Genomic DNA, 25443 nt, shown 5'->3' with positions numbered 1-25443 from the left:
GATGCAGTGCTGAAGGGTCCGATCTCCAGGTGCGCTCTGCCATTCGCATATTACGCCTCTCATCATTGAGTCTGTCATCATACCAGGGGTTAGAGATTTTGGTGGAGACTCTCTTCAGTTGCAAAGGGGCGACTTCATTGACTATTGTATTCATAGAGTCAAGGTAGTGGTCAGTTAGTGATTGAACATCTGAGGCACCTGAAGGGGGAAGGAGGAGGTTGCCGATGTGGGGTGGTAGGGTTGAGGGGTTAAGTGATGTTAAGGGATGATGGAAAAGTACACCGAGAAAAAGACAGCAGATTGCACTGAGACCATCCCAGACCAGGCTCAATAAACAACTGTCAGACCTGGGATCCGGAGGGATCCACTCCATTTCCTGCACTAAATATTAACTTAAATCTCGCTAAAACCTTAAATGTAGAGTCTAAATAAAAGGCAAAAATAAATACATACAAGCCAGGGCCAGGTGATGATCTTGTCCAGTCTGAGTGCAATAAATATGAACTGTAGAATATTGACGGAGCACAGGATTTCGAGCTGCAAAAAAGAAAAAGATAATAGTAAAATTACATTATGATAGAGGACAAAACGTTAATCACTTGTAGTATGTTCAGCATAATTCTAGGCACCCTACGTAGGAGTGGGGTAACAAGTCCCGAACTTTTACAAATATTTTAACTTTGCTCTCAGGACGTTCATCTAAGGAACCCTCTTTCGTCAACTCACCTCCTAGTGTTAGTTGCTGCAGGACAACCCCAACCAAAATAACCGGTCACATGAAAGGAAACATTCATTGCCATGGAAAAAGCAACTATACCATTGAGCATAACCAAGGGGAAACTCCTGTCTGTGCCAGTCAGCTGCCACAGACCACGTGTGAAGGCTAAATATAAGGCTGCAGGTATTTTACGAATTCAAAAAGTACACCTTTTGCAAACTGGTCCTTTGGCAATAGCTGTGTCTTAAAAAACAGGCAAATTTCACAGATACCATGGTATTATACAGGAGTGTCTAAACTTGGGTCGTTAAGGGCCAGATGAATACTAGAACAGATTTTCTGAACAACATGATCCATTACATAGTTACTCTTTGGAAAGACCATTATATAGACATGACGACCTTAACCAAGACATGCTCTCCTTTCTAATTACTGATTCACTTGCGCCTTCAGATCTTTGTAACAAGTAATGGTTAGAGTTGCATAAAGATATAGATTTTTTTGAGACACATGTACAATTCTGCTATAGAAAATAGACATTATTTAAGGTTCAGCAGAAGCAGGGCATTTGCCAGAAGTTTTACAGAGCAGAGAGGCCCAATACACTAAATAGGGCAGACTGGACACCCATCACTTTTTGGTGGAAGCCTATGTCCTTCAAACGCCAGGGCTGTACGTTTTCCTAAAAACCTTGATAATTTACTTTATCCACCGTTGCTACATAATTAATTTTACTTGATATCAGTGATGTTAAAAGTAAGTTCTGAAGGGGGCATGACATGAGCCTAAGCCAAATGGCAACTTAATTCGACTGCTCTGCGCCCTGTCATGCAGTTTCCAGTGCTTCTGTGCGCAGTAGGCCCACCAAACTGCCTTCAAATCTCCTATTTCCAGGGCCCTCAGGACCCCCGTGCATACTTGAAGAACGCTAATCAGTGGCCATACTTACCATTCCACTCTGCAGTCCTCGATGACTATTAATGACTATTAAAAAATCATGCAACATTAGCAGCCTCCCTAAAAAACAAAATGACAGGAGTGCCCCTGCCTGCACCCCAAGCCACTACCCCAGGCTCAGGATAAATGAAGTCAGATGCTAGGTTTCATCTGTCTACAGAGATTATACTGGTGGTGACCGAACTCAAAAAAAGTGCTACACATGACCCCACCTCCAGTCCTGCATCTACAATTTAAATGGTCTTTGGGGTCCGGTGCGGCCTTGCTCAACATACCCCACTATATTAATTGACCAACAAAACACTTGCTAACCTCATGAAAAATGATGAAGCTACATTCCTTCTCCACCAAGTGACTATTGCTGACCCTGTAAACAATTTTTACGGATGCGCAACCACATAATATCCCTGTGTTCGCAGCCGCCCCGTGATGGCAGATCACAGGTGCAAAGATAAATCGACATGGAGGCTCAGTTGCCAGATTTTCCCCATCAAACGTAAAACAGACTCCATGGCCAGGCTGGATATGATCATCCAGCGGTTTGGCACCTTACATATCCTTACATATCCTAGCCCAAGAAACAAAAGCAAACAGAGATGCCATGCACCACAATCTTCAAAACCCTAAGGAATGACTTTAAGAATATGGCAGGCAGGCTAACAGAAGTAGAGACAAGGATTGGTACACTGGAGGACTCTGCATCCTATGAGAAGACCAGAGTAGACGCAGCTACCAACAAGATCATGGCCCTGATGAAAGACATCTCAGAGTTTGAAAATCGGAATCGCAGAGGTAATCTGCACATGTTCAGGCTAACAAGAATAGTGGAAGACTTCAAGAACTCCTGTGTCAAATCTTTGTAGGTGTGGCTACCCCGCACCCTGGGAATCAAATTAGACTGAGACTTTGAGATAGAACGTGCTCATCAAGTTCCAATGGGCAAACCACACACTAACCCTCCTAACTTGCATAATAGAGCCATGATTTTTAGACACTAAGTTATCGCCACACAGAAGACATATTCCCACATATGAGGAAAGCTCAACATTTCCTCGGGAATGGAGCCTGAATCAATATTTTGCAGGCGTATTCAAAGGACACGGTAACCATCAGAAAAGACTTCTTGGCCCTCCGCCAGTCTCTCAAGGACCACAACATTCCATAAGGATACACAGGTCCTTCGAAATTCTGGATTGTCATCCATAGGAAAACTCTATTTTTCACGAACCCAGCAGAACTACAAACATGCTTAGACTCTTCTGTCGCGGCTGCACTGAACATCTAATGTCCACCTGACTAGCTAACATCGTCTAACTCTCCGATGTCTAGGACTAGTCTTAGGTGGAGCTGCAAAGATCCCACCGGGAGAGGTCACAGGTCCTCACTGTCACGTCCTGGTCCGTCAAAGCAACTCCCTAGCTTGGTGGGCCAACGTCAAGCTATGCTGACTATGCTTGGGGGGCTAACATCAAACTCTCATCTAGTTCCACAGACGGCATTATCCAGTTCTTAGTTGACATTGACTCGCACAAACTCGTGAAATACCAGTGGGCCAACACGATCTGACCCAGTTGGAACTGCTGTCATGTACCTACAACTCATTCTCCACGCCGGAAAAGCAAGATTTGCATGCACGTCTAATAGCCTACACACTACACTGTTGTGTGTCGATTTAGATACAGTAGATAGATTTCCCGATTTATGCCTTTATATAAGTACAATTCACTTTGCCCTTATTTAGGCATAGAAATCCAGCCCTTATTTAGGCATTGCTCATGCTAGCCACATACAGGCATGGTCAACTACATCCGATCCTCTTCATCACAACAAGCTCTTGGAAAACCAAACTCTTAAGCCTTTAGGAGTTCCCCTTGCCTGGATATTGATTTCTCCAAGAACTAATTTATTATGCATGAACATCTATTCCTTAGGGGTTCATTCATGACGTTCTTATGCCTGACTTGTAAGTCAACACTGGCATTCCTAAACACCTTCAAAGTATAAATATACCTTCACTTGCTATGGTAAGGCACGGTGCAGTTCAGCTACCTACTTGCACGGCGCTGCTCGCCACAGCAAGTCCCGAAGGAAGTCAAGTCCCCAACTGAAGCACTGACCAGACTCTGTGCTCCTCCTCGCCGAGAATCCAGCTCCAGCGTTTCTGACTCCCCTTGCGGGGTGTTAGAGATTGAGTCCCGGGAAAGAGATACCAACCTCTCTCATTCTAAGGTATGGAGCAGATTAGAACCTAGAGAAACTTTTGGCAACTCTTGGCACAACTAAACTAAACTATAGCTAAACAGCACCTACTTCTTCCCTCGTACTATACTTAAGTTAGGTACACTGGGGTAGGATTATTTTAGAAGCATCAGTTGAGTATTTTAGCCTGTGTTATTTATGTATGTATTTATATATATATCTCGGAGCTACAGACCATACTATTGCAGTATTATTTTATCTTACTGCTAACTCTGTACGTATTATACTTCGCATTCTGTCTTACGATTGTAGCAGTTCATATCTCTTGCATGAGAAATAAGACTGTTCAATAAACCCTTTTATTGAAACGCACATCTCTCTCTATTTCTGTGCAACTCTGTAGAAACAAAGCATGCAAGATTGACTGAGTGAAACTGTAATCTATTGTTTCCACGACTCTGAAGAGATTGTTCCGATTTTAAGGGAAACAAAGTTGTCCTGTTTATGTGGTTGTCAGAGACTAATTCCTTCTAGTTCATTCGAGAAGTTTCTAGTGACCTCTGAGTTAGCTGGCACACACAAGTAATTAAGTTTAATGTACTCGATGGAGACATACTGACCTAAGTCCTATGTCAAATCTATAGTGTATATTATTCCAATGCGCAGAGCCTATCAGGGATATAGGAACTACACTACAACACTTCTTGCGAACGGAAATATTTGATGATATCGATATGTTTAATGTTTCCTGTTTAGACTGTTGAAGCTTCTGTTTGAAAGGTGGTTGCCCTTAGTCTACACAGGCTGTTATCTGTAATGCCCCTCGTGACAATACGGACAACAGTCAGAAGTGGTATATAACTATAGAGCCCCTAGTACAAATGTTAACCACGCTGGCCTTTAGCGTTTACTTGTTCCTTTCGGCCCCACAAGGGACACCCAAGTACGCCCTGCCCATTTCAGTGAATAGAATGAATATGCTACTTACCAGTATGCATCTGTTCTTGGCATGTAGGGCTGCTAACATTCATATCTATTGCATAGATCGCCGCCTAGTGTTGGGTCCGGATGATTGCACATTGTTGTCCTGGAAGAGTCTTCGAAGTATCACGAGATAGGTGGCTCCTCCCCTGGACTACAGTGCGCATGGGCATCGACTCCATCCCCAGATTGTTTTTAGCCATTGTGGCAGAGATGGAGTGAAATAGTGTAAAGGATGTCCATGCTAATGATTGAATGCAAGAGAGTATCTGCAGCCGCTACGGGCACCGGGGAGGAGGGCGGGCGATATGAATGTTAGCAGCCCTACATGCCAAGAACAGATGCATACTGGTAAGTAGCATATTCAGTTCGAGGCATGTGGGCTGCTAAATTCATATCTATTGCATAGAATACATAGCAGTCCCTCCATTAACGGCGGTTGCCCGTGCCAGCTGCAGAAGTCTGAAAGAGTGTCTTGAGAACAGCCTGTCCTACAGCTGCTTGCTGTTTGGAATGCACATTGACACAGTAATGTTTGGTAAATGTGTGTGGTGTAGACCACGTGGCTGCTCTACAAATGTCTTCCAAAGGAATGTTCCCCAGGAAAGCCATGGAGGCCCCCAACTTGCGTGTGGAGTGCGCCCTTGGGGGTATTGTTAAAGTACGTTTAGCTGTTTGATAACAGATTTGAATGCACTCCACAATTCATCTGGCTATTCCTGCTTTGGAAATAGGGTTGCCTTTGTGCTGTGCTGAGAAGGCAACAAAAAGTTGTTGTGTTTTCCTAAAGTGTTGTGTTCTGTCAATGTAGTACATCAACGCCCTCCTAACGTCCAATGTATGAAGCATTCATTCCGCTACTGTTTGTGGGTTTTGAAAGAATGCGGGCAGGTCAATAGTTTGGTTGATATGAAACTGTGACACCACCTTCGGAAGGAATTGGGGATTAGTGCGTAGTACTACCCTGTTTGAATGAATTTGTATGAATGGCTCCTGGACTGTGAGCGCTTGCAGCTCACTAACACGTCTGAGCGATGTAATAGCAATGAGAAATGCCACTTTCCATGTCAGGAACTGAAGTTCGCAGGAGTGCAGTGGCTCGAAAGGTGGGCCCATCAGCCTAGTGAGGACCACATTGAGGTTCCACACTGGAGCTGGTGGTGTTCTCGGAGGAATGACTCGTTTCAGTCCCTCCAGGAAGGCTTTAATGGCAGGCACCCTGAAAACAGAGAGATGCTGCCTGTTCTGGAGATAAGCCGCTATGGCGGATAAGTGTATCCGAATGGAAGCGTACGCTAGATTGCATTTGTAAAGATGTAACAAATAGCAGATGATGTTAGGAATGGATGCATCCAGCGGGTTGATATTGTGTTCTGTACAGTAAATGACAAACCGCTTCCATTTTGCTGCATAGCAAGCTCTGGTAGTGGGCTTTCTTGCCTCTCGTATGATATCCATGCATTCCGGAGGCAGGTTGAGGTAGCCAAACTCTAGGACCTCAGGAGCCAGATCGCCAGGTTGTGCTGTTGCGGATCTGGATGCTGAATGTCGCCATGGTTCTGCGTCAAGAGGCTTGGGGAGAGATGCAGCCTTTGATGCGGTACCACGGAAAGTTCTAGAAACGTGGTGTACCATGGTTGGCGTGCCCACGTTGGAGCAACCAGGATGAGCGTCATCGAGTGTTGCTTTAGCTTTCTTGCCACCAGCGGAATGAGAGGCGCTGGGGGAAAAGCGTACGCAAATCTGCCTGACCAGTTCATCCATATCGCATTCCCTTGCGATTCCGGGTGAGGGAACCTGGCGGCAAAGCTTTGGCATTTTGCGTTTTCCTTTGTGGCAAAAAGGTCTATCTCTGGATGACCCCACTGCTTGAAGTACGGGTGGAGTACTGATGGATGTATCTCCCACTCGTGCATTTGATGGCTGTATCTGCTGAGCAGATCCGCCATCTGATTGTCCTTGCCCGGGAGGTGTTCTGCCATGAGGAAAATGTTCCTCTGAATGGCCCACTTCTACACGCTCTGAGCTAGATGAGACAGCTGTGGCGAGTGAGTACCTCCTTGCTTTTGGATGTAGTACATGGCTGTCATGTTGTCCGTCCGGATCAACACGACCTTGTTGCACAGATGTACTTTGAAGGACTTGAGCGCCATGAAGATTGCCATCAATTCCAGGTAGTTGATGTGCAACTTCTGTTGCTGGGTGGACCACAGTCCCTGCACCGTGTAGTGGAGCACATGAGCTCCCCACCCTTGGAGAGAAGCGTCCGTTGTTAGGATAATCTGTGGCACAGGCTCTTGGAACGGTCGTCCCTTGCAAAGGTTGTGTGGATTCCACAAATGCAGAGAGTTGTATGCCCGACCGGTCACCAACACTAGGTCTGTCAGTTGTCCCTGAGCCTGTGTCCACTGATTTGCCAAGCATTCTTGGAGTGGCCGCATGTGCAACCTTGCGTGCGGGACTATGAAGATGCAGGAGGCCATCATGCCTATCAACTGCATGAACACTCTCGCTGGTAGGGAGTGTTGCGGTCTGAACCTCTGGATCAGCGACTGAATGTTGTCGATCCTGACCTGGTTTGGCTGAGCCATAGCAGTCAGGGTATTTATTGTCGCACCCAGATACTGCCGCACATGGGCTGGTTGAAGGTGCGACTTTGGGTAGTTTAGCGAGAACCCCAGACTGTGAAGGAGGTGAATGGTGTGGGACATGTCCGCGGCGCACTGTTGTTCCGACTTTGCTTGAACGAGCCAGTCGTCCAGGTAAGGGTAGACATGTATGTTCTGCCTCCTGAGGTGCGCCGCAACTGTCGCCAGACACTTTGTAAATACTCTGGGGGCAGTGGTCACTCCGAAGGGTAGGACTTTGAACTGATAGTGCCTGTTTTGAATGGTGAACCTGAGGTATTTTCTGTGGGATGGGTGGAGTGGTATGTGGAAATAAGCATCCTTGAGGTCCAAGGTTGCTAGGAAGTACCTTTGGTTCAGCAGGGGAAGAATCTGCTGCAGTGTAAGCATGTGAAAGTGTTCTGACAGTATATACAGGTTGAGGGGGCGTAGATCCAGAATGGGTCTGAGGGATCCGTCCTTTTTTGGGATAAGGAAGTACCGGGAATAGACCCCTGTGCCTTCCTCCTCCACTGGTACGAGCTCGATTGCGCCTTTTTGCAGCATCACCACAACTTCCTGCTGCAATAAGTGCAAGTGCTCTGCCGACATAGGACGTTGTCTTGGGGGAATGGTGGGTGGAGTTGATGTTAACTCCAAACAGTAACCGTACTGGATAAGCTGTCTTACCCACCTGTCTGTGGTGATGGATGTCCAGACTGGCAGGAACTGCTGGAGTCTCCCCCCGACAGGTGTTGGATGGTCGGGGGGCAGTGACAGAGAGTCACTGTTTGTTGGCGGCAGAGGAACGGGAGTTGTTGTTTCCTCTGCCTCTGCCCTTGGCACTGTTACCTCTGTAACCCCCTCTACCTTGCTTGGGGTACGAGGATTGTGCACCACCTTTCATGAATTGTGTCTGTTGACCCAAGTTTCCTCTGGTAACACCACGTGCTCCTGAGCGACGAAAAGTGCTCCCCCTGAATTGTTGAGACTGAAGCGCCCCCATGGACTTAGCTGTCTCATTGTCCTTTTTAATTTTTTCGAGGGTGGTGTCAACATCTGGGCCAAACAGTCTGTCAGGATTAACGGGCTGGTTGAGTATTGTTGTTTGAATGTCAGGTTTAAATCCTGATATGCGAAGCCATGCTTGTTGCCTTAACATGACGCTAGTGTTAATCGCCCTAGCCGCTGTATCAGCCACATCAAGTGCACACTTTATTGCAGCGTTTGAGATGAGCTTTCCCTCTTGTATGAGCATTTCGGCTGCCTCCTTAAACTCATCAGGAAGGTGTTGAAGGAGCTGTTCTAGGGTGTCGTAATGCGCCCTATCGTATCGTGCCAATAGTGCCTGTGTGTTTGATATACGCCAGATATTGGCAGCCTGCGCAGCCACCCTTTTGCCCGATGCCTCAAGCACTTTCGACTCCTTGTCTGGGGGAGGAGCTTCACCCGTTGTTTGGGAGTTTGCCCTCTTGCGGGCATTGGCGACCACCAACGAATCCAGAGGCAACTGTCCCCGAATATATGCAGGGTCCCCAGGTGCTGGCCTGTATTTCTTTTCGATACGTGGGTTCACCACTCTCGCCCTGGTAGGTTCCTTAAAGATCTCTGGGGCATGCTTAAGGACACCTTTTAGCATAGGAAGTGTCTTAACTGTTCTTTCTGAGACAGAGAAAGTGTCAACAAAAAATCTTCCTCCACCGGGTCAGCATGCATGTCCACATCATGATTTGCAGCTGCCCTCTCTATCAAAGCATTAAATGCTGCTGAATCCTCAGTTGGTGATGTACGTGCACCACAACCCTGTGGGTCCTGTACCACCTGATGTCCTCCCTGGTCACCAGTGTCGTCATATGAGTCCTGTTGACCATCAGGGTCATTGTCAGCTGGGAAATTGTACTGGTCATCTTGGTTATCATCCTCTCCCCCTGACTGGTTGGGGGAAGGTGACGGACTCCTCCTCGGTGGTGGCTGAATAGGTTCAACAAGGGCAGGAATGTCCTGTGCCGGCCTTTTCTTTTTTAGTGGAATGACATAGGATTCCAATGGTTGGGAAGTGATCTTTCTTTTATAGAGGGTCAATTTCCCCGTTTCGGCATCGATGTAATGCTCAGATTGTTCTTCTGAGGCTGGATGTCGATCTGATCGGCCACTTTGCGTCGAAGGTTCTGACGTGTCAGTGATCTTCGGCACCGATCTGGGTGCAAATGCCTTTGGTGCCACCTTCGGTGGCAGAGTGTAGAGAAGCTTGGTCGAAGTCTTCGCAGGTGTGTCCACCGGTTTTGGAGCCGACGGCGTGTGAGCCGTTGACGGCAAAGTCTTCTCCCGAATACGTTTGAGGGAGTCGGTGACCTGTTTTGTGAAGGAAGCGGAGGGTTTGGTAACCGATGCCCGATGTTCGGCAGCGTCGGAGGACCTCGGTGTCGACGAGTTTGCCGCCGACGAATGTTCTGCTCCAACGGCTCGCGGCTCCGTTGTAGGCTTAGGCGCCGACGCCGTTGCTGCAGATCCGGCATCCTTGTGCCGATGCGTAGTGCCTCCGGCCTTCGGGTCGTGGCTCTTAGTTGACTTCGCTTCGACCGTGCGTTTGCTCGTCGGCGCCGCAGTCGCGTCCGAAGGCGTGTCAACAGCCTTAGTGGACCGCGCCGGAGCAACTGTGCTCGACACGGGATGGACGACCTTCTTCGAGGACGGGTCCTTGGCCACCTTCTGCGGCGCTGTCGACTCGACAGCCTTCTTCGACTTCGGAGGGCGACGGAGTCGATGAGGGAGCAGGCTTCGATATTTTTGTTGGGACGTCGGCCATGTTAGGTGTTGTCGAATCCGAAGGTTTCGGTTTTGGTGGGATGTCGGCCATCTTTGGTGTCGTCGATTCCGAAGGTATCGCTTTCGGTTTCGATACGCGCAACGGCGGCTCCGCTGGTGCGTCCGTGGCCGGGCCAGAAGGCGGGGCCGGGGATAGCGGTGCAGGGTCGTGGGTAAGGCCGAGTGGCGATCCCGTGACCTGAGCCATGTAACTTTCGGGGCATAGCTCTTCCTCCGAGCTATCTTCCGCGGCCCCATAAACTTCTTCGTCGTCCCCTACCTCCTCGACGTATTCAAGGTCTTGGCCCAGTCCTTCGACGTGTTCTTCAGGATCGGCCTCGACCTCCGTCGACGGTGGTGAAATCTGAAGATGATGGCTTCGGCCTTCTTCTGCGGGGTCGTCGAATATGTCGTCGGGTGCCGGAGCCGCTCGCTGGGCCTCGAGGCGCGCCGAAGCTTGAGCGTTTTCTTTGACCTGAACTTAGAGCAGGCCATGCAGTTGTCCTCGTTGTGGTCCGGCGAGAGGCATTTGTTACAGACTGGATGCACGTCGATATGTGGATATTTGGATCCACAGACGGGGCTGAACTTGAACGGACTCCGCTCCATGAGAAGTTCGTCGGGGTCTTGCTGCGACGAGAGGGCCTCGATGTCCGAAGAGTTACTTGACTCCGCAGAATTCTGACTCGAAGAGTCGGATGATGCTCGAGACCGCATGCGAACAATACCGACGCAGGTAACGAAGGCCTTTTGGCCTTAAAGAAGTACGTTTTTCGATCCCGACACGGAGACGTCGAAATCACATCCGAACCCAATGGCGGAAAAAAACAATCTGGGGATGGAGTCGATGCCCATGCGCACTGTAGTCCAGGGGAGGAGCCACCTATCTCGTGATACTTCGAAGACTCTTCCAGGACAACAATGTGCAATCATCCGGACCCAACACAAGGCGGCGATCTATGCAATAGATATGAATTTAGCAGCCCACATGCCTCGAACATCCATTTCCTCACACTGATCTACACCCTTAACATATCACAGGGCTTTAGAAGGCCTCTCCGGTAGGTGACTTGGTCCAATTTCTTCTTGCATCTCATCATCAATCACTCCCACCCTAGAGTGCTACCTCTAGCTAGCTCCCTAACATTCTAACCCGGTAACACCTATTCTCCCTTCGGTGATACCCGCAAATCTTATATTATGGGTTTCCCAGTAAATCCTCACCATGACCCATCATGCACAACACCAGCACATATCAATCCGCTCTTGATTCCTTACAGCATGATACCCTTTCTCTCAGATTCTCACCAGCTATCTATCCTGCAGGGCATGGCCGGGATAGGCCTTCTCGCGGCCCAGGGTGTCTCATGTAGAATAAGGGTGAGGGAGTGCGTCCTATATACTTTTCATCCAAGGGGTGAGTGGAGGGTGGTGGGTAGGGGTGAGATTGTTGATTTTGTTACAGTTTTACGTGTATGTTTTGTTCCTCTGGCTCTTTTTCTACCCACTTTCTCCTCCACCACACACACCCCTCCTCTACCTGGGCCTTGCATTCTCTCTCGGCTATCTGGGCAGTATGTTGACATAGACTATCCTTTGAAGCTTGACACAGGGCACAAGACCATCCTATGATCCTAGCTTGCTGCAGACCATTAAACATCTCTAGCAAGCTTGAGATGTATCATCTTTTTTTGGGGGGATAATCAAGTTTATTGATTTTAAACAAAGTAAAAAGACCAGCAATACAGTACAGCTGATTGTTAATAAAATCTCACATCCGATTAGGTGGTAAACCACAATATATCATGACACCGAGCGGTGCCAAGTGATATATGCAGTACATCAAGATATCTGACCCAACCATTTGCCCCAGACCTTACGGTATTTCTTCAGACGGCCCGTGCTTAATATAAAGGCTTCTCTTGTGTGGCACACCAGTCAACCCCCCTGCGCCATTTCTTGACGCTAGGCAGAGCAGGACTTTTCCAGTTGGCAGCTATGTCTCGCTTAGCTACGATCATCGCCGTGTTGAAGAACAGTATTTCATTCCTGGACCCATCCAGCCTATTTGTGATCTCCCAACCCAAGACCTCAGTAAGTTCCTGTTCTATACACCTCCAGAATTGCACCAAGAGGAGACATGTACAAACCATGTGGAAGAAGTCTGCCTGGTCCTGGCAGCAACGTGTGCAAGAAGCAGTTGGACATAGGCCTGCCCTGTTGTGAAGAGCGAGGGTGAAATAGGCTGCGTGCAAATAGTACAGTTGGATCAGGTGGAGCCTGGCTGATGATGTAACCGTCTTAGGTGCCTTCAGTGCAAACCTCCAATGGACCTACCCAGCCCTCCCACAGGTGTTTGAGCCATTCTAGTGTGGGGGGGTGTTGTTGGTTGATGCATCAGCTTTACTCCCTTCCGCAGGTTCCCTCACCTAAGACATCCAGCTGCAGACCTAAGAGCCCACGCCCTCTCACCATGGCTCTTCTCCAAGACATACCTTCACTTTCCCCAAACTGAGGAAAGAGGCATCTATACTGCCCTTGCTCAAAAAAGCAGAGTCTAGATCCTAAGGATGTGAATAATTTTATACAGATATTCAGACTCCCACTTCCTACAATAATCGCAGAGAAAATCATGAATGAACAACTTAGTTCCTTCATGGAAGAAGCCCAGGAGCTAGACCCTACTCAATTTGGCTTTCGCAGTGGCCATAGGAAGGAAACTGCGCTACTCAAATTTATCGAGGAGATCAGGAGTTTTCTGGATCAGGGAGAAAAAGCAGCTATGATTATGCTGGACCTCTGCGCGGCCTTTGATACGGTCCATCATGCATTGCTGATGTACCAGCTGCAAGAGATTGGAGTACAGGGCTCGGCATGGAAACTACTTAAATCATTTCTGTCAGACAGATGACAGACAGTCACACTAGACAAATTTTCAACCAGACCGTACCCTCTGGCATGTGGGTCCCCCCGAGGGGTCGTCCTTAAGTCATACACTTTTTAACATCTACGTGTCGCTACTGGCTCACCTGATTGAATCATTTGGTTTCAATTTGACCTCATATGAAAACATCTGAAGACAACCAAATTGTGGTGTAGTTAAGGCCAGGAGAGTTGCAGGGAACGGCATCCAGAATTTAGGACTGCATGATAGCGGTGGGCAACTGGATGGCTCAAAACTGTCTCAAACTGTACTCCAGTAAGACGGAGGTAGTTTTGTTCAGTAATGACGCCAATTTTTGGAATCCGGGGTAGTGGCCCGACACACTAGGTCCTCTTCCAACTCAGGCAAAAAAAATTGGGAGTCTGGATAGACAATCAACTTAGCCTCAAGGACCAGCTGAATGCAGTGGTGTCTTCCACCTCCTACATTCTAAAAGCTTGTAAGAAAATCATGCCAGTTTTGCCTAAAGATAGCCATCAGTTAGTTATCACTGCTTTAGTGATGTCCAGACTGGATTATTGTAACAGTCTATATGTCAATATCAAGGAATGACTGATGAATAAATTAAAACTTTTACAGAACGCAGCGGCCAGATTGCTCACTGGCACTCCAAAACATCCCTCCATCTCAGCTGAGATCAGAAGGCTTCACTGGTTGCCGGTGCAAAAACGGGTGCAGTTTAAGGCTCTGTGTACAATACATAAAGCCCTTTATAGAACAAGGCCTAACCATCTCAAAATGCAATTCCAATGGTATATACCAACGAGATGTCTACGCTCTTCAGAAGCTAAACTGGTGTCGGTGCTTTTTGTTAAAAAAGCCAATTGGGGTGGAAGAAGTTTTGTAGTTGGTGCAGCCAAGGCATGGAATGGCCTCACGCTGCATCTTAGAGCCTTGCCAAGCCTGCTTGCCTTTAGAAATGCTTTGAAGTCTTGGCTCTTTACTGTATAGTCTCAGGTTTTGGTTTTTACCCTTTCGCTCAGGACTCTTGTAGGACTTCATGCAGCGCCAGGACACCTTCGGGTAGCAGTTCGTGCTTTAGAAATGTCAATAACATTAACAGTAACATTAACATAACAAAGCAGAAAGAGGCTTACCCAACCTGTTAAACTTAAAGTAGTGTTTGATTAGTGTAACAAACTGAAGGGGGACATCATCCTCTTAAACGAGACACACCTAAAAATCAATCACTTTCGAAAATACTACAGTTTATGGGTTGCAGATATTGGCCTCTCCCCAGCCCCACAAAACAACAAGCATTTGCAATGCAATAGGTCTCGCATGGATTGGAGTTGGAGCTATTGACATTGTAAAATGCAATGTTTGTTAGTTATGTTTTTTAAGTGGAGTGATAATTTAAATAAACAAGGAACATATTAACCTCTGATTATGTGCTAGAATTTGTCGGAGGAATATGGTTAAAGACCAATGTGCACACTGATGAGAGGCATGCGAGTCCAGAACAATGTCTCCTATGAATGAGCAGTGCGGACCCTGAGTAACAGTCTATTAATCATGCAGTTTTGCCCTCTGCATTAGTCCTGTTATCATCAGCGCTATTCTTATTGTTGTCATCGGCACTAGTCTCGTCGTCATCAGCACTAGTCTCGTCGTCATCAGCACTAGTCTCGTCGCCATCGCCACTAGTCTCATTGTTATCAGAGCTATTTTCGTTGTTGACATTAGTGTGGTCATCAGCACTAGTCTCATTGTCGTCATCAGCGCTATTCTCACTCTTCTCGTTAGCACTAGTCCCACTGTTATCATCAGAGCTATAGTCCTTGTTTTCATCAGGGCTATTCTCATTGTTGTCATGGGCACTAGTCCCATGGTTATTAGTGCTATTCTCATTGATGTCATGAGCAATAGTCCCATTGGTATCATCAGTTCTATTCTCATTGTTGGCATCGGCACTAGTCCCATTGGTATCATCAGGGCTATTCTCATTGTTGTAAGTAATAAAACCACAACCAGACAGTGACTCGCATAAACAGAGACTAAGAGCTGAATATTTTTGGATATGTAAAATGAACAGTTTACAGCCACAGGGTTTAAATGACAGGATCGAACTATCATGTTTTCTATAATTTTATTAAGGAGAGTAGACTTTGGTTTCCTGTGTTCAACTGTGGCTTCTATAACCCATTCCAAGATGGCCGACCAAAAATAATTTCAGAATACCCACATGTGACCAGAATTATCACAGTTTTGTTTACGTTTTCTATGTAATCATTTACCTATTGATTCGATTTTTTATAAACCCTAGAACGTTGAACTGTGAACTTGCAGAGCTTAAGCTTTGACTAATTAATGCCAACTCGAAAAAATCATGTTTGTACAGAATTTTCGTGTGAATTCCATTTGAAGTTGATTTAGACAAAGTATTTTGTACACAAAAACATTTGTGAAAATAGAATATGTGCTTTTAACACAATTAATTTTGACTAAAGATCACTGCGATCATGTGATCGCAATTTAAGCCAATCAGAGCGCGCATTTAAAGTTTCAGGGCTCGAGGGCCAAGTAGTCGAGTTCCCATTGGTTAACGAACACGACACGCTGGAATACCACATTTTTCGTAAGTAAAATGTCCACGTTTTACCGGAGAGTTAGCGTCAGGTATTCAGAAACCCAGCGCGTTGCCCCTTGACAATAATGTTACCCGTTTTTGCACTAGGCGACAGATCTTAAATTCGAGAGTTGGCATTCAAAAACGGTAGAGCGGCTCGATTTGGATAGTAATGTGTTACCTTAATAACGTAACTGAATGTTATGTAACACAATTGAGTTTTTTTCACTATAGTTTTCACTTAAGTTTAGTTCGGTCTACGAGTTTGATAAGATTGGTCATGTGCAAATTTCACGCTTTAAACACAGGGAAGAGATCAGAGTTGGCAATGAATGTATGACATCACGTTTATTGTTATAAGAGTTTTTGTACCAACAGCAGAATAAGATTGAGTATGCTAATTATTCAAATTTAACGTACCATGTGATATATTATCAGGGCAGACGGCTCATAATATGTCCTTGTTTGTTTTAATTTAGACCCCTGAGGAAGTGTCCTATATGACCCGAAATGCATTGGGAAGATATAAAATGTGAATTATGATGATGTGAAAATCATTAACAGAAAGTTTTGAAGAATAAGAGAAAGAAAAAAATCAATAAATAAACAAAGATTATGGTTTGAAACCACTTCAATTTGGAGTACTTTTCATTGAAAAAGAATATAATGGAGTAAGACCTCTTAGGTCTTTGTATTACAGTGCACACCGCCTTTGAAAATGGTAATACCGTTTTCCCCTAACCAAAGTATTCAAGACAGTGTCTCTAGACAATACACTAGGTGGGATGAGCACGCAAACAAAGTGAAGATAAAAAACTTGAGTAATAACAATAAAAGTGAGTGCCGGATGGACTATCAGTAAGTCTATTCTCATTGTTGGCATGGGCACTAGTCCCATTGGTATCATCAGCTCTATTCTCATTGCTGGCATGGGCACTAGTTCCATTGGTATCATCAGCGCTATTCTCATTGTTGGCATGGGCAATAGTCCCATTGGTATCATCAGCGCTATTCTCATTGTTGTCATGGGCACTAGTCCCATGATTATCAGTGCTACTATCATTGTTGGCATCAACACTAGTCCCATTGTTATCATCAGTGCTATTCTCATTGTTGTCATGGGCACCAGTCCCATTGTTATCATCGGTGCTATTCTCATTGTTCGCATCGGCACTAGTCCCATTGTTATCATCAGCGCTATTCTCATTGTTGTCAGGGGCACTAGTCCCATTGGTATCATCAGCACTATTCTCATTTTTGTCATGGGCACTAGTCTCATTGGTATCATCAGTGCTATTCTCATTGTTGTCAGGAGCACTAGTCACCTGAGTAGAAGGTCTATGGCCAGCTGCATATCTGATGGTCACTGATTTACATTGGTAAACGGTTTCTGCTCCAGTCCACCCCCCTGTAGCACAGCGCTTCACTGTGAGGACAGAGGAGGAGGTGTTAAGAATCAGTGAACAGAAAGCGTGCCAGCAAGAAAGTAGATGAGGCACATTCAGGCTAATGAAGTGTCTGAGACAAATAGAATAGGAGGCAAAGAAACACTGAAGGCAACGCATCTCCAAAAAGATCAAACAATAGGAACCGGTGCGTCGCACACTTCCAGCGACGCTCACTTCCAGCTGCACTCACAGTTTTAATTGCATTTACATAGCACTTACTACCCGTGGCGAGGAGTCGAGTTATGCATGACATACTAAATAACCCACACTCCCTCTCAGAAGTCACCCCACTTACATTTACTGTCACTACCTTCAAACTTGTACAGAGCTCCGCAATCTTTTAATATGGCTCGCTCTACTGCACCACGCTTCCCTGTGAAATGGATCCCAAAAAACCAGAAGCCCGCGAGTGGTGCGCGTGTACGCCACAGCACTTGGCCATGAGCAGAGGAATACGCCAGGCTTTGGCCTATTGCGTGCCGTCTAGGCACACTAAGGCCAATAGCGGGACACAAAAGGAAAAGCACACGCACGAGCGTGTGCGATTCCTAGGGCACTCTCTGAAACCCCATTTTTAGCTACTAAATGTCTCGTACTGCACCGATAGGCGTGAGACCTAAAAAGGGGTGATAAGAACAATATAAAATAAAATGTATTTTTTTTAAATTGAATATTAAAAAAACTGAATATCTTAGTCATAAAACATACACGTGACCAATCGGGCAGATAGCCCATCTCTATTCTGAAATAAAGAAGAGATCTGGAGTTCATCATTGCAAACATCTATGCTCGAAATGACACCGCTACAGAGTTCTGGAGGGACTTGGACAAAAAGCTCTCAGACCTTCCAGATAACCTAGGCGCTATCTTATTTATTTTGAAGTTTTTATATAGCGCGTACAAGACCCTTGTGTAGGGTGACCAGAATTTTACAGCCAAAAACCGGGACATTTCACAAAAATAGAAGGACTACAACTTCACTTGAAGCGATGAGAGCGCTCCTCAGCAGAGAATTACAGAACAGGCAGTAAGAACATACATAAAATGCAATTTTTAAACCCAGTAGCTTGCCTGTTAAATAAATTGGTTTCTTGAAACAATTGCTAACTATCCCTGCTTTGTAATACATAAAAAAAAAAAATCCCACCGTTTTCAGTCGACCCTCTTTAAAAACGGGGACATGAGCTACATTTCTTGAAATTTGCAGGGACAGCTGTTTAAAAACTGGGACCGTCCTGGCAAAACGGGGACGCCTAGTGACCCTACCCTTGTGGGTATTTAAGCGCAAATTACAGACAGAAACTAAAAATAGTTATGATCCAAGCACATCATACAAAGAATGACAGCATGTTAACATAGTTCATGTGAACTTGGACAGGAGAACAACTTTCACTTCCTTTTTGAGCAACAGAGTGGAGGGATTCCGTCTGGTTTCAGGAGGTAGTGCATTCCAAATTCTAGGGGCAATCCCAGAGAAGGCCTGATTGTATGGTTTCTTCTTAGAAAATCGTTGTGGTTTTAGTAGAAAGTTATTAGCACTTCTGGAGTATCTATTGCCACAAGATAGTACCGGTTTCCGTGCCAGGTAGCTCAGTGAATTGTGGTGAATAGCCTTGTGTGTCATGCATGCGATTTTCAGTTGAACTCTAGCTTCAAAACGTAACCAACTGAGGGCTCTTAAGTCTGGGGAGATGTGGCAGTTTCTTTTGGAGCCAGTGATGAGTATGGCAGCGGAGTTGATTGAGGCTCTTAGGGGGGTTGTCGATCTGGAGAGCCCGCAGAGGGTAGCACTCCCATAGTCAATTTGGGGGAGTACTAGAGCTTGAACAGCAAGTTTGAGGTCATTTGATGGGAGGAAAGGTTTGAGTTTTCTTAGGATATTCATTTGATAAGTTGCTCCTTTTTTTGCGTTGCGGATGTGTTTATGCATGTTAAGGTTTTTGTTGAGGGTAACTGTGAGAAGTTGGCCTGATATATGATGCTCACTAGTTCTAGTGATCACCTTGTATCAGTCCAAACAACCCTTATGGTGATTGGTTGTAAGTCAACCTTATAGACCAGCTATCCTAATGGTAGCATGGACAAAGCAGTCTTAGGCTAAACTCTTTTGGCATGTGAAGCCAGCTGTTTTACCACATATAACCCCTTGAATACCAGATGAAAGGACACCACACAGGTTGTTATGAAAATAAACAATATATTTATTACTAACAAACACCTCTGAACTCTTTATGAGATCAGAGGGCTAAGCACATGACAATCTCTTAGGAAAAATACGATTAGTTGCACAAAATTACAATGGTGCCCTAGGGGCACGGCAAACCATATACTAAGTAAATGGGTTAAGTAGAACGATTTAGAAAATGAAGATGCCCAGAGGCTGTAGGTTCGCTGGGACTACCCTACCCTAACCTTAGGTAAGAATCAGGAGGCCCACGGGATGCGTGTGCAGAGTGTGAACTCACACGAGAGATGCGGAACAAAGTCAATGGGCAGAACAAATTAGGAAAAGGTAAGTAAAAGACAGTTCCTACTAGTTACGACTAAAACGACAGGATACCTGGACACTAGGAGAGTCAATCTACCCTTGAGCACCGAAATGCTTTTGTTACCTCACCCACGGGCTGCGGGTGCATCGGTGTCAGAGTGTGTCGGGTTTCCGCGTTGAAGTCTATGGAGCCTTGAAGAAAGATGCTACAGGCGACCAGGAGGAAGATGTCCGGTGCGATCCACGGGTGGATCGAGGAAGAAGAGGACCTGAAAGCAGAGGGGACAGTGTTCAAAGTCACTAGCCAGTGACTTGTGTGGAACCAGGAGGGAACCAGATGCTGTTGACGCAATCAGGTGAAGAGTGGACGCTTGTCTCTGCAGCCAAGTGGACCAGGAGGTGTCTTCGACGACCATGATGGAGGCACGAGCTGTCCCACGCAGGCTCTCGCTGTCGGCGGTGTCGGATCCGGATTTGGAGTCAACAGGCCTTGGCAAAGGCAACCCACGCGGTGAGTGGAAACGGCGTCTGGAGTGGACCAGGAGGGTCCGGGGTGCTCCTCTTTTGGAAGGGAGCAAGGGCCAGTCTGGAGCAACCAGACCAGCAGTGTAGATTTCTTGGATCGTCGTCTAGGAGGTCACTAGCCAGCCGGCAAGTGACCAGACAACGCGTCGAGCAGCAACCAAGCAAAAGGGCCCCACGCAGATCTCGTGGATGCTGGAGGGCGGGTCTTTGGTGCAGGAGCTGCTCGGGGCTGGGGCTTCTCAATCCCCAAAGCACTTTCTCAAGGATGCCTCTGAAGTCGTGCTGGAAGCGAAGTGCAGTTTCTTCAAGATGGCCGGTCCCACGTGTCTCGTCGCACCCACTGATCTCAGCTGTGCTGCAGATGTAGGTAGAGGTCGGAGAGGTCTGGGAATCCGGGTCTCGTCGGGCTCTGAAGTCTGGATCCGGCAGGAAGGACGACAAAGTGAACCGCTAGGACGCTTGATGGTGCCTGCAGTTGCAGGGTGGACACTCCTTGCCCACAAGGGAGATTCTTCAGTCTTCTGTGGAGCAGAACGTCGAAGTCCAGAGTTTCTTCTTGTAAAGTTGTCAGGATAATCTAATTTGGAATGGGACCAGCTCGTACGTTTATTCTCCTAAGGGGGCTGCACTAGTGACTAGGTCCCTCCCATGGGTGGGACCAGGAAGGGGGGTGGTTACACCCCCTATCCTTTGTCCGGTTTCGCGCCAGAGTTGGGGCTGGAGTGCTCCAGCAACTGGCTTGAACCGGTGTATGCACAGGGCACCTTGTGTGCCCCAGGCATATCTCATTCCTTCCAGGCCTGTCCTACCTAATACACAAAATCCTGCCTGGGGTGGTGCTAGCACCTCTCAAGGCAGGAAACCCTTTGTCCAGGCCTCCCTCGCTGGAAGGACTCCCAGCAGCAGGAGGTCAGACTTGTGTCTGTGGTGGCAGCATCCATTTTGTGATGCTGAGGCTCGAGTTAACTTTAATCGGGGTTCACGGTTACATACATGTTGTGTCCCTCTAAAAGAGTGGAATGCGACCCCCGTCGCCAGAACTGGCGAGGGGGTAGTATTCCAATTCGCATGACACCTTACTCGACAAGTTTTGATAATGCTATACCAAAGTTAGCAATAACCGCGAGGATTATAATGCACTTAAGAGTATATGGTATAGCGTTATCATGGAACAGCTATAAGGACTTGGTTCCGCAAGCTGCAGACAGGCTCAGCTCATGCTAGAGCACCATCTCACATAATTCCAAGCACTCTGCCTTCAGGATTGATAAGGCCTGCCAAAGGAGTGACTGATAGGAGTATATGTGTGCATTTTGGAGTTAGATATAGGTATACTATATCCACAGCAAAGGGTGATTACACCACCTTGCCCCAGCTGTCTTACCAGCCAGTTGTGTCTGTTTAGATGGCCAGCCAGGGGTGGCATAATACATGCTTCAGCCCCTGGTAGGCCTTGGGTTCACCTATGCCCTGGGTACCTAAGGTACACTGTACAGGGGCTGATAAGGTGTCCCAATACCAATTGGTAAATGCACCTAAAGTACATGGATGTCAATTTAGAGAGAGAACAGCTAGGCTGTGGGTCTGATTAGCAGGTCCACAGCCAGGGGAAGTCGTAAACCAGTGAAGCAAAAAGCAAAAATCTGGGGTGACCATAGGATTTCAGACCCTACTCTCCTACAGTAACTCCCAGTGATTTAGAAGAGTCAATAATGAGAGGTTGGCAGTCGAGTGCTGTGAGGTGTTTCGGCCAGACACAGACGATGGTCGAATGATTGGGGGAGCGATGAGGAGGAATTCTGTTTTGAGGGTGTTTAGTTTCAGATGGTTTTCAGCTAACCAGGTCTGGGTTTTTTGAAGCGTTACGTTGAGCGATTTGATATCTTCTGGTGAGTGGATTTTTAGGTAGATTTGTGTATCGTCCGCGTACATGTGATAATGAACATTAGAGGAGCTGATGTCGGTGAGTGGTTCCATGAATAAGTTGAAAAGATAGGAGAGAAGGAAGAATCTTGTGGAACTCCTAAAGTGACTAGGACGGGATTGGATAAGGATTGCTTAGCCTTGAATTTTTGTGATCTATTATGCAGGAATGAGGTGAACCATTTTAGAACTGACCCTGATAGCCCCATTCTGTGCTTCAGGAGGTTTAGTAGGTTGTCATGATTGATGGTATCGAAAGCCGAGGATAGGTCGAGCAAGATTAACAGACAGGTTTAATTTTGATCAAGAATTTTTAGAGCGTCATCAAATTATGTGGGTCATGGCTGTTTCAGTGCTGCGACCAGTGCGGAAGCAGGATTGGTATTGATCTAGCAGGCTGAAATGATCGATGTTTCTACTGAGCTGCGTGTGAACGCATTTTTCTAGTAGTTTGACCAGCGTAGGAATGTTCAATATTGGCCGATAGTTATTTAGGTCTGCCGGATCTAACGTTGCCTTTTTTAGGATGGGGGATACCTGCCCAGATTTAAGGTTATCTGGGATGATTCCTTGCAGGAGAGAGGTGTTTATAATCTTGGACCACATAGGCAGCAACAGAGGAATGATGTCTTTTAAATGGCTAGTGGGTCAGTGAAATGTTAGGATGGTTCAGAGAAGTTAGCATTTTCGCTATCGTATCTTCACTGTATGAGGTGAAGGAGGCCTAAGAAGCATTGTTTTTGAGGTTAAACTTAGAGGAGCATATGAGTATATTACAGAAGAGGAAACAGTCTCAGCAATATTTTCCCTTAAAACTATGAAAGCCCCATGCCCAGATGGCTACTCTTCAAAATGCTATAATACATTTGCCAACAAGGTGACAGGTAACCTTCATGCAGTTTTCAAACAGTATGCCTCATGCAGTAATGTAGCCTGCTCAGCCACTGAAGCCACTATCGTAGTGATACTAAAGCAAGGAAAAGACCATTTAAACATCAAAAATTACAGACCTATTTCCCTTATCAATATCAACTGCAAGGTCTACGGAAAAATTGCTGCCTGCTCACTGGAATGGATCATCCAAGACCAGATACCTAACTCACAAACAGGTTTTCTTAAAGGCAGGCTTGCTGCGGATAACATCAGGACATTCTGCCATGCTTTACAAAGGCCCTAACTATCCCACTCACCAACAGCAGCCCTAGACGCAGTACTTAGATCCATAGGGGCTCTAATTATAAACTATCTTTCTATCACTTGTTGTTACACTAAGTCAAATGCTAGATAATCTGTATGAATATCCTCATTAAGCACCATTATCCTAACTGGGAGACGAACACTGCCACCTCAATTTACTCCTATGAGAACCAATAATAAAGCTGTTTTCAAATTATCTCTCTGTGTTTGTAGAAACAACATTTGGTCCACAAAAGTGAACTTTTTCTCCACTTACCATTACAAAAAAAAAGAGCACTCTCTTTACTTAGTTCTCCCTATCAATATAACTCACGTTCTAAACGGAACAGCCACCTTCATGGTCATATTCCATTAAAGGCACATATGCAGCTATCTGGACTTATTTCGAGGAACCCTCAACCAAACACCATAGTTCACCCTACCGTATAATTAGGGTATTATTCATACAGATGCATTATACATCTGGCATCTTGTCCCCTAGGACCAGCTCCCTTTTTCTCATGTCCCCTCCAACATTTTTGGTTTTTAACTATATTTGTGATTGTCCATTCACACAGCAGTGTTGTAACTTACAACACATGCATTATGTGTCACGTCGAGTTAAATAGGGAATCAGTCTATAATTATTTTATTTAATAATGTATTTGTTCACCTTGTTTTCTGTATTCCCTACAGTTGTGGTTTAAAGTCAGCGCCTACAACATTAGTCAAGCTCAAGCAAATGTGCTCACTGAGAAAGAGCTGTAAGTAAGTCAACTTACCTACATTATACATAAAGGGTCTAAACTCTAGCCCTCGCCCATACCGGGCCTGATGAAGGCCACCAGACCAATCACGGCACTCCCAGCTGAAACATGTCGACCAAAAACCACGTGGTACTGTGAACCAATAACTCATCCACTTAAACACAGACCTTTTTTTTTAACCTTATCCCTCTGCTGGTCAAATCAACAGTTGGTACCAGGAAACAAGGTAAATTTAACCTATCACTATTGTCCTTATCCAGACAGTCTCCATCCTGGTGGAGAACAGTAGGTCAGTTGGAGAACGGAACACTCAAGTGACAGTCCTGTTGATGACACTATCCACCAAACAACATTAGCGGAGATAAAATATACACTGCATCCTGTGAAAGTGTGGCTTAGGGTCACTGATACAACTTTCTTGAGACTCTGGCACATTGACAAAAGTGATTTGTTCTCCCCTCCTTGATTATAGTATCATTAACTTCGGAAGCTGAATGCATCTCTGCTTCTTTTTCACCCTCCCGCCCCCCAATTACCTTCTGAATTTGAAAAACAGTCAAGTACAGTACCTCTTAGGTGGTTCAATGCAATTTGTAGGAGATAGTAAACAGGGATGCAGAATTCCTATAGCCTGAAGCCCAGGACATATTATTTGGGGTTAAGGGTAACAAGTTTGCAAGCGTATTTTGTACTTGTGGTGAGTAGGTCCAAACCCACCTAAAGCACAAACCCTTTGGCTGCCAGTTTACAAGTACCACATTATGGATCAGGGAAGGTCACTGTCTGCATTAAAGGTAACATTTTGTTAACCATGTGTCAATGCTATTCAAACTTCTAGTTATGGTTCATTAATGCAAGCAAAGCCTTTATTATTTGAGTGAGCGCTCTAAGTAAACGTTGTAAGCTCAGACTGCACTACTGACAGTAGTTCCTGTAAAAAAATGCGTACACAAGTTTTCGAAGTTTAGCAATGTGAGCCAATCCATAATGCTCCCAGAATGCGCTCATTGGATGCAAATATCTGCAGAAGCTTGAAAGCAAGATAGATTCTTTGCTTTCAAAATAAAATATTTACAAACCACACATGAATGTAGGAAAAAAAACATTTAGCTAAAGTACTGTAAAGTTTTAGGTACTATTTCTTTGGAGCATCATTTAATAAAATGTGTTGATGTATGCTAGTGCTTCTCAAAAATATTCATAATATAAAATCAGTGTTAACAGTTTCAATAAGATGATGGGAAACAAAAAATAAACAAGCATTGGCAAAGCCAGTACACTCAGGCAATCTGCTTTACCCAGACTACTACAACTAGAGGTGTCGCAATCCATATCTC

General features: G+C 45.8%; 1 protein-coding gene across 1 annotated transcript in view; it reads right to left on the bottom strand.

The window, feature by feature from the left end:
* Positions 1–25443, bottom strand: part of TMEM185A (transmembrane protein 185A) — a 152018-nt gene that overhangs the window by 88091 nt on the left and 38484 nt on the right. Inside the window, exon 4 of the mRNA XM_078688635.1 lies at positions 454–537. Within this exon, the coding sequence (XP_078544761.1) occupies positions 454–537 (84 nt within the window). The remainder of the gene's footprint in view (positions 1–453; positions 538–25443) is intronic.

The sequence above is a fragment of the Lissotriton helveticus genome, chromosome 4_1, assembly GCF_964261635.1.
Source record: "Lissotriton helveticus chromosome 4_1, aLisHel1.1, whole genome shotgun sequence".
Classification (NCBI taxonomy): domain Eukaryota; kingdom Metazoa; phylum Chordata; class Amphibia; order Caudata; family Salamandridae; genus Lissotriton; species Lissotriton helveticus.
The sequence above is the reverse complement of the archived record's forward strand: the minus strand, read 5'-3'. Positions and strand labels throughout refer to the sequence as shown.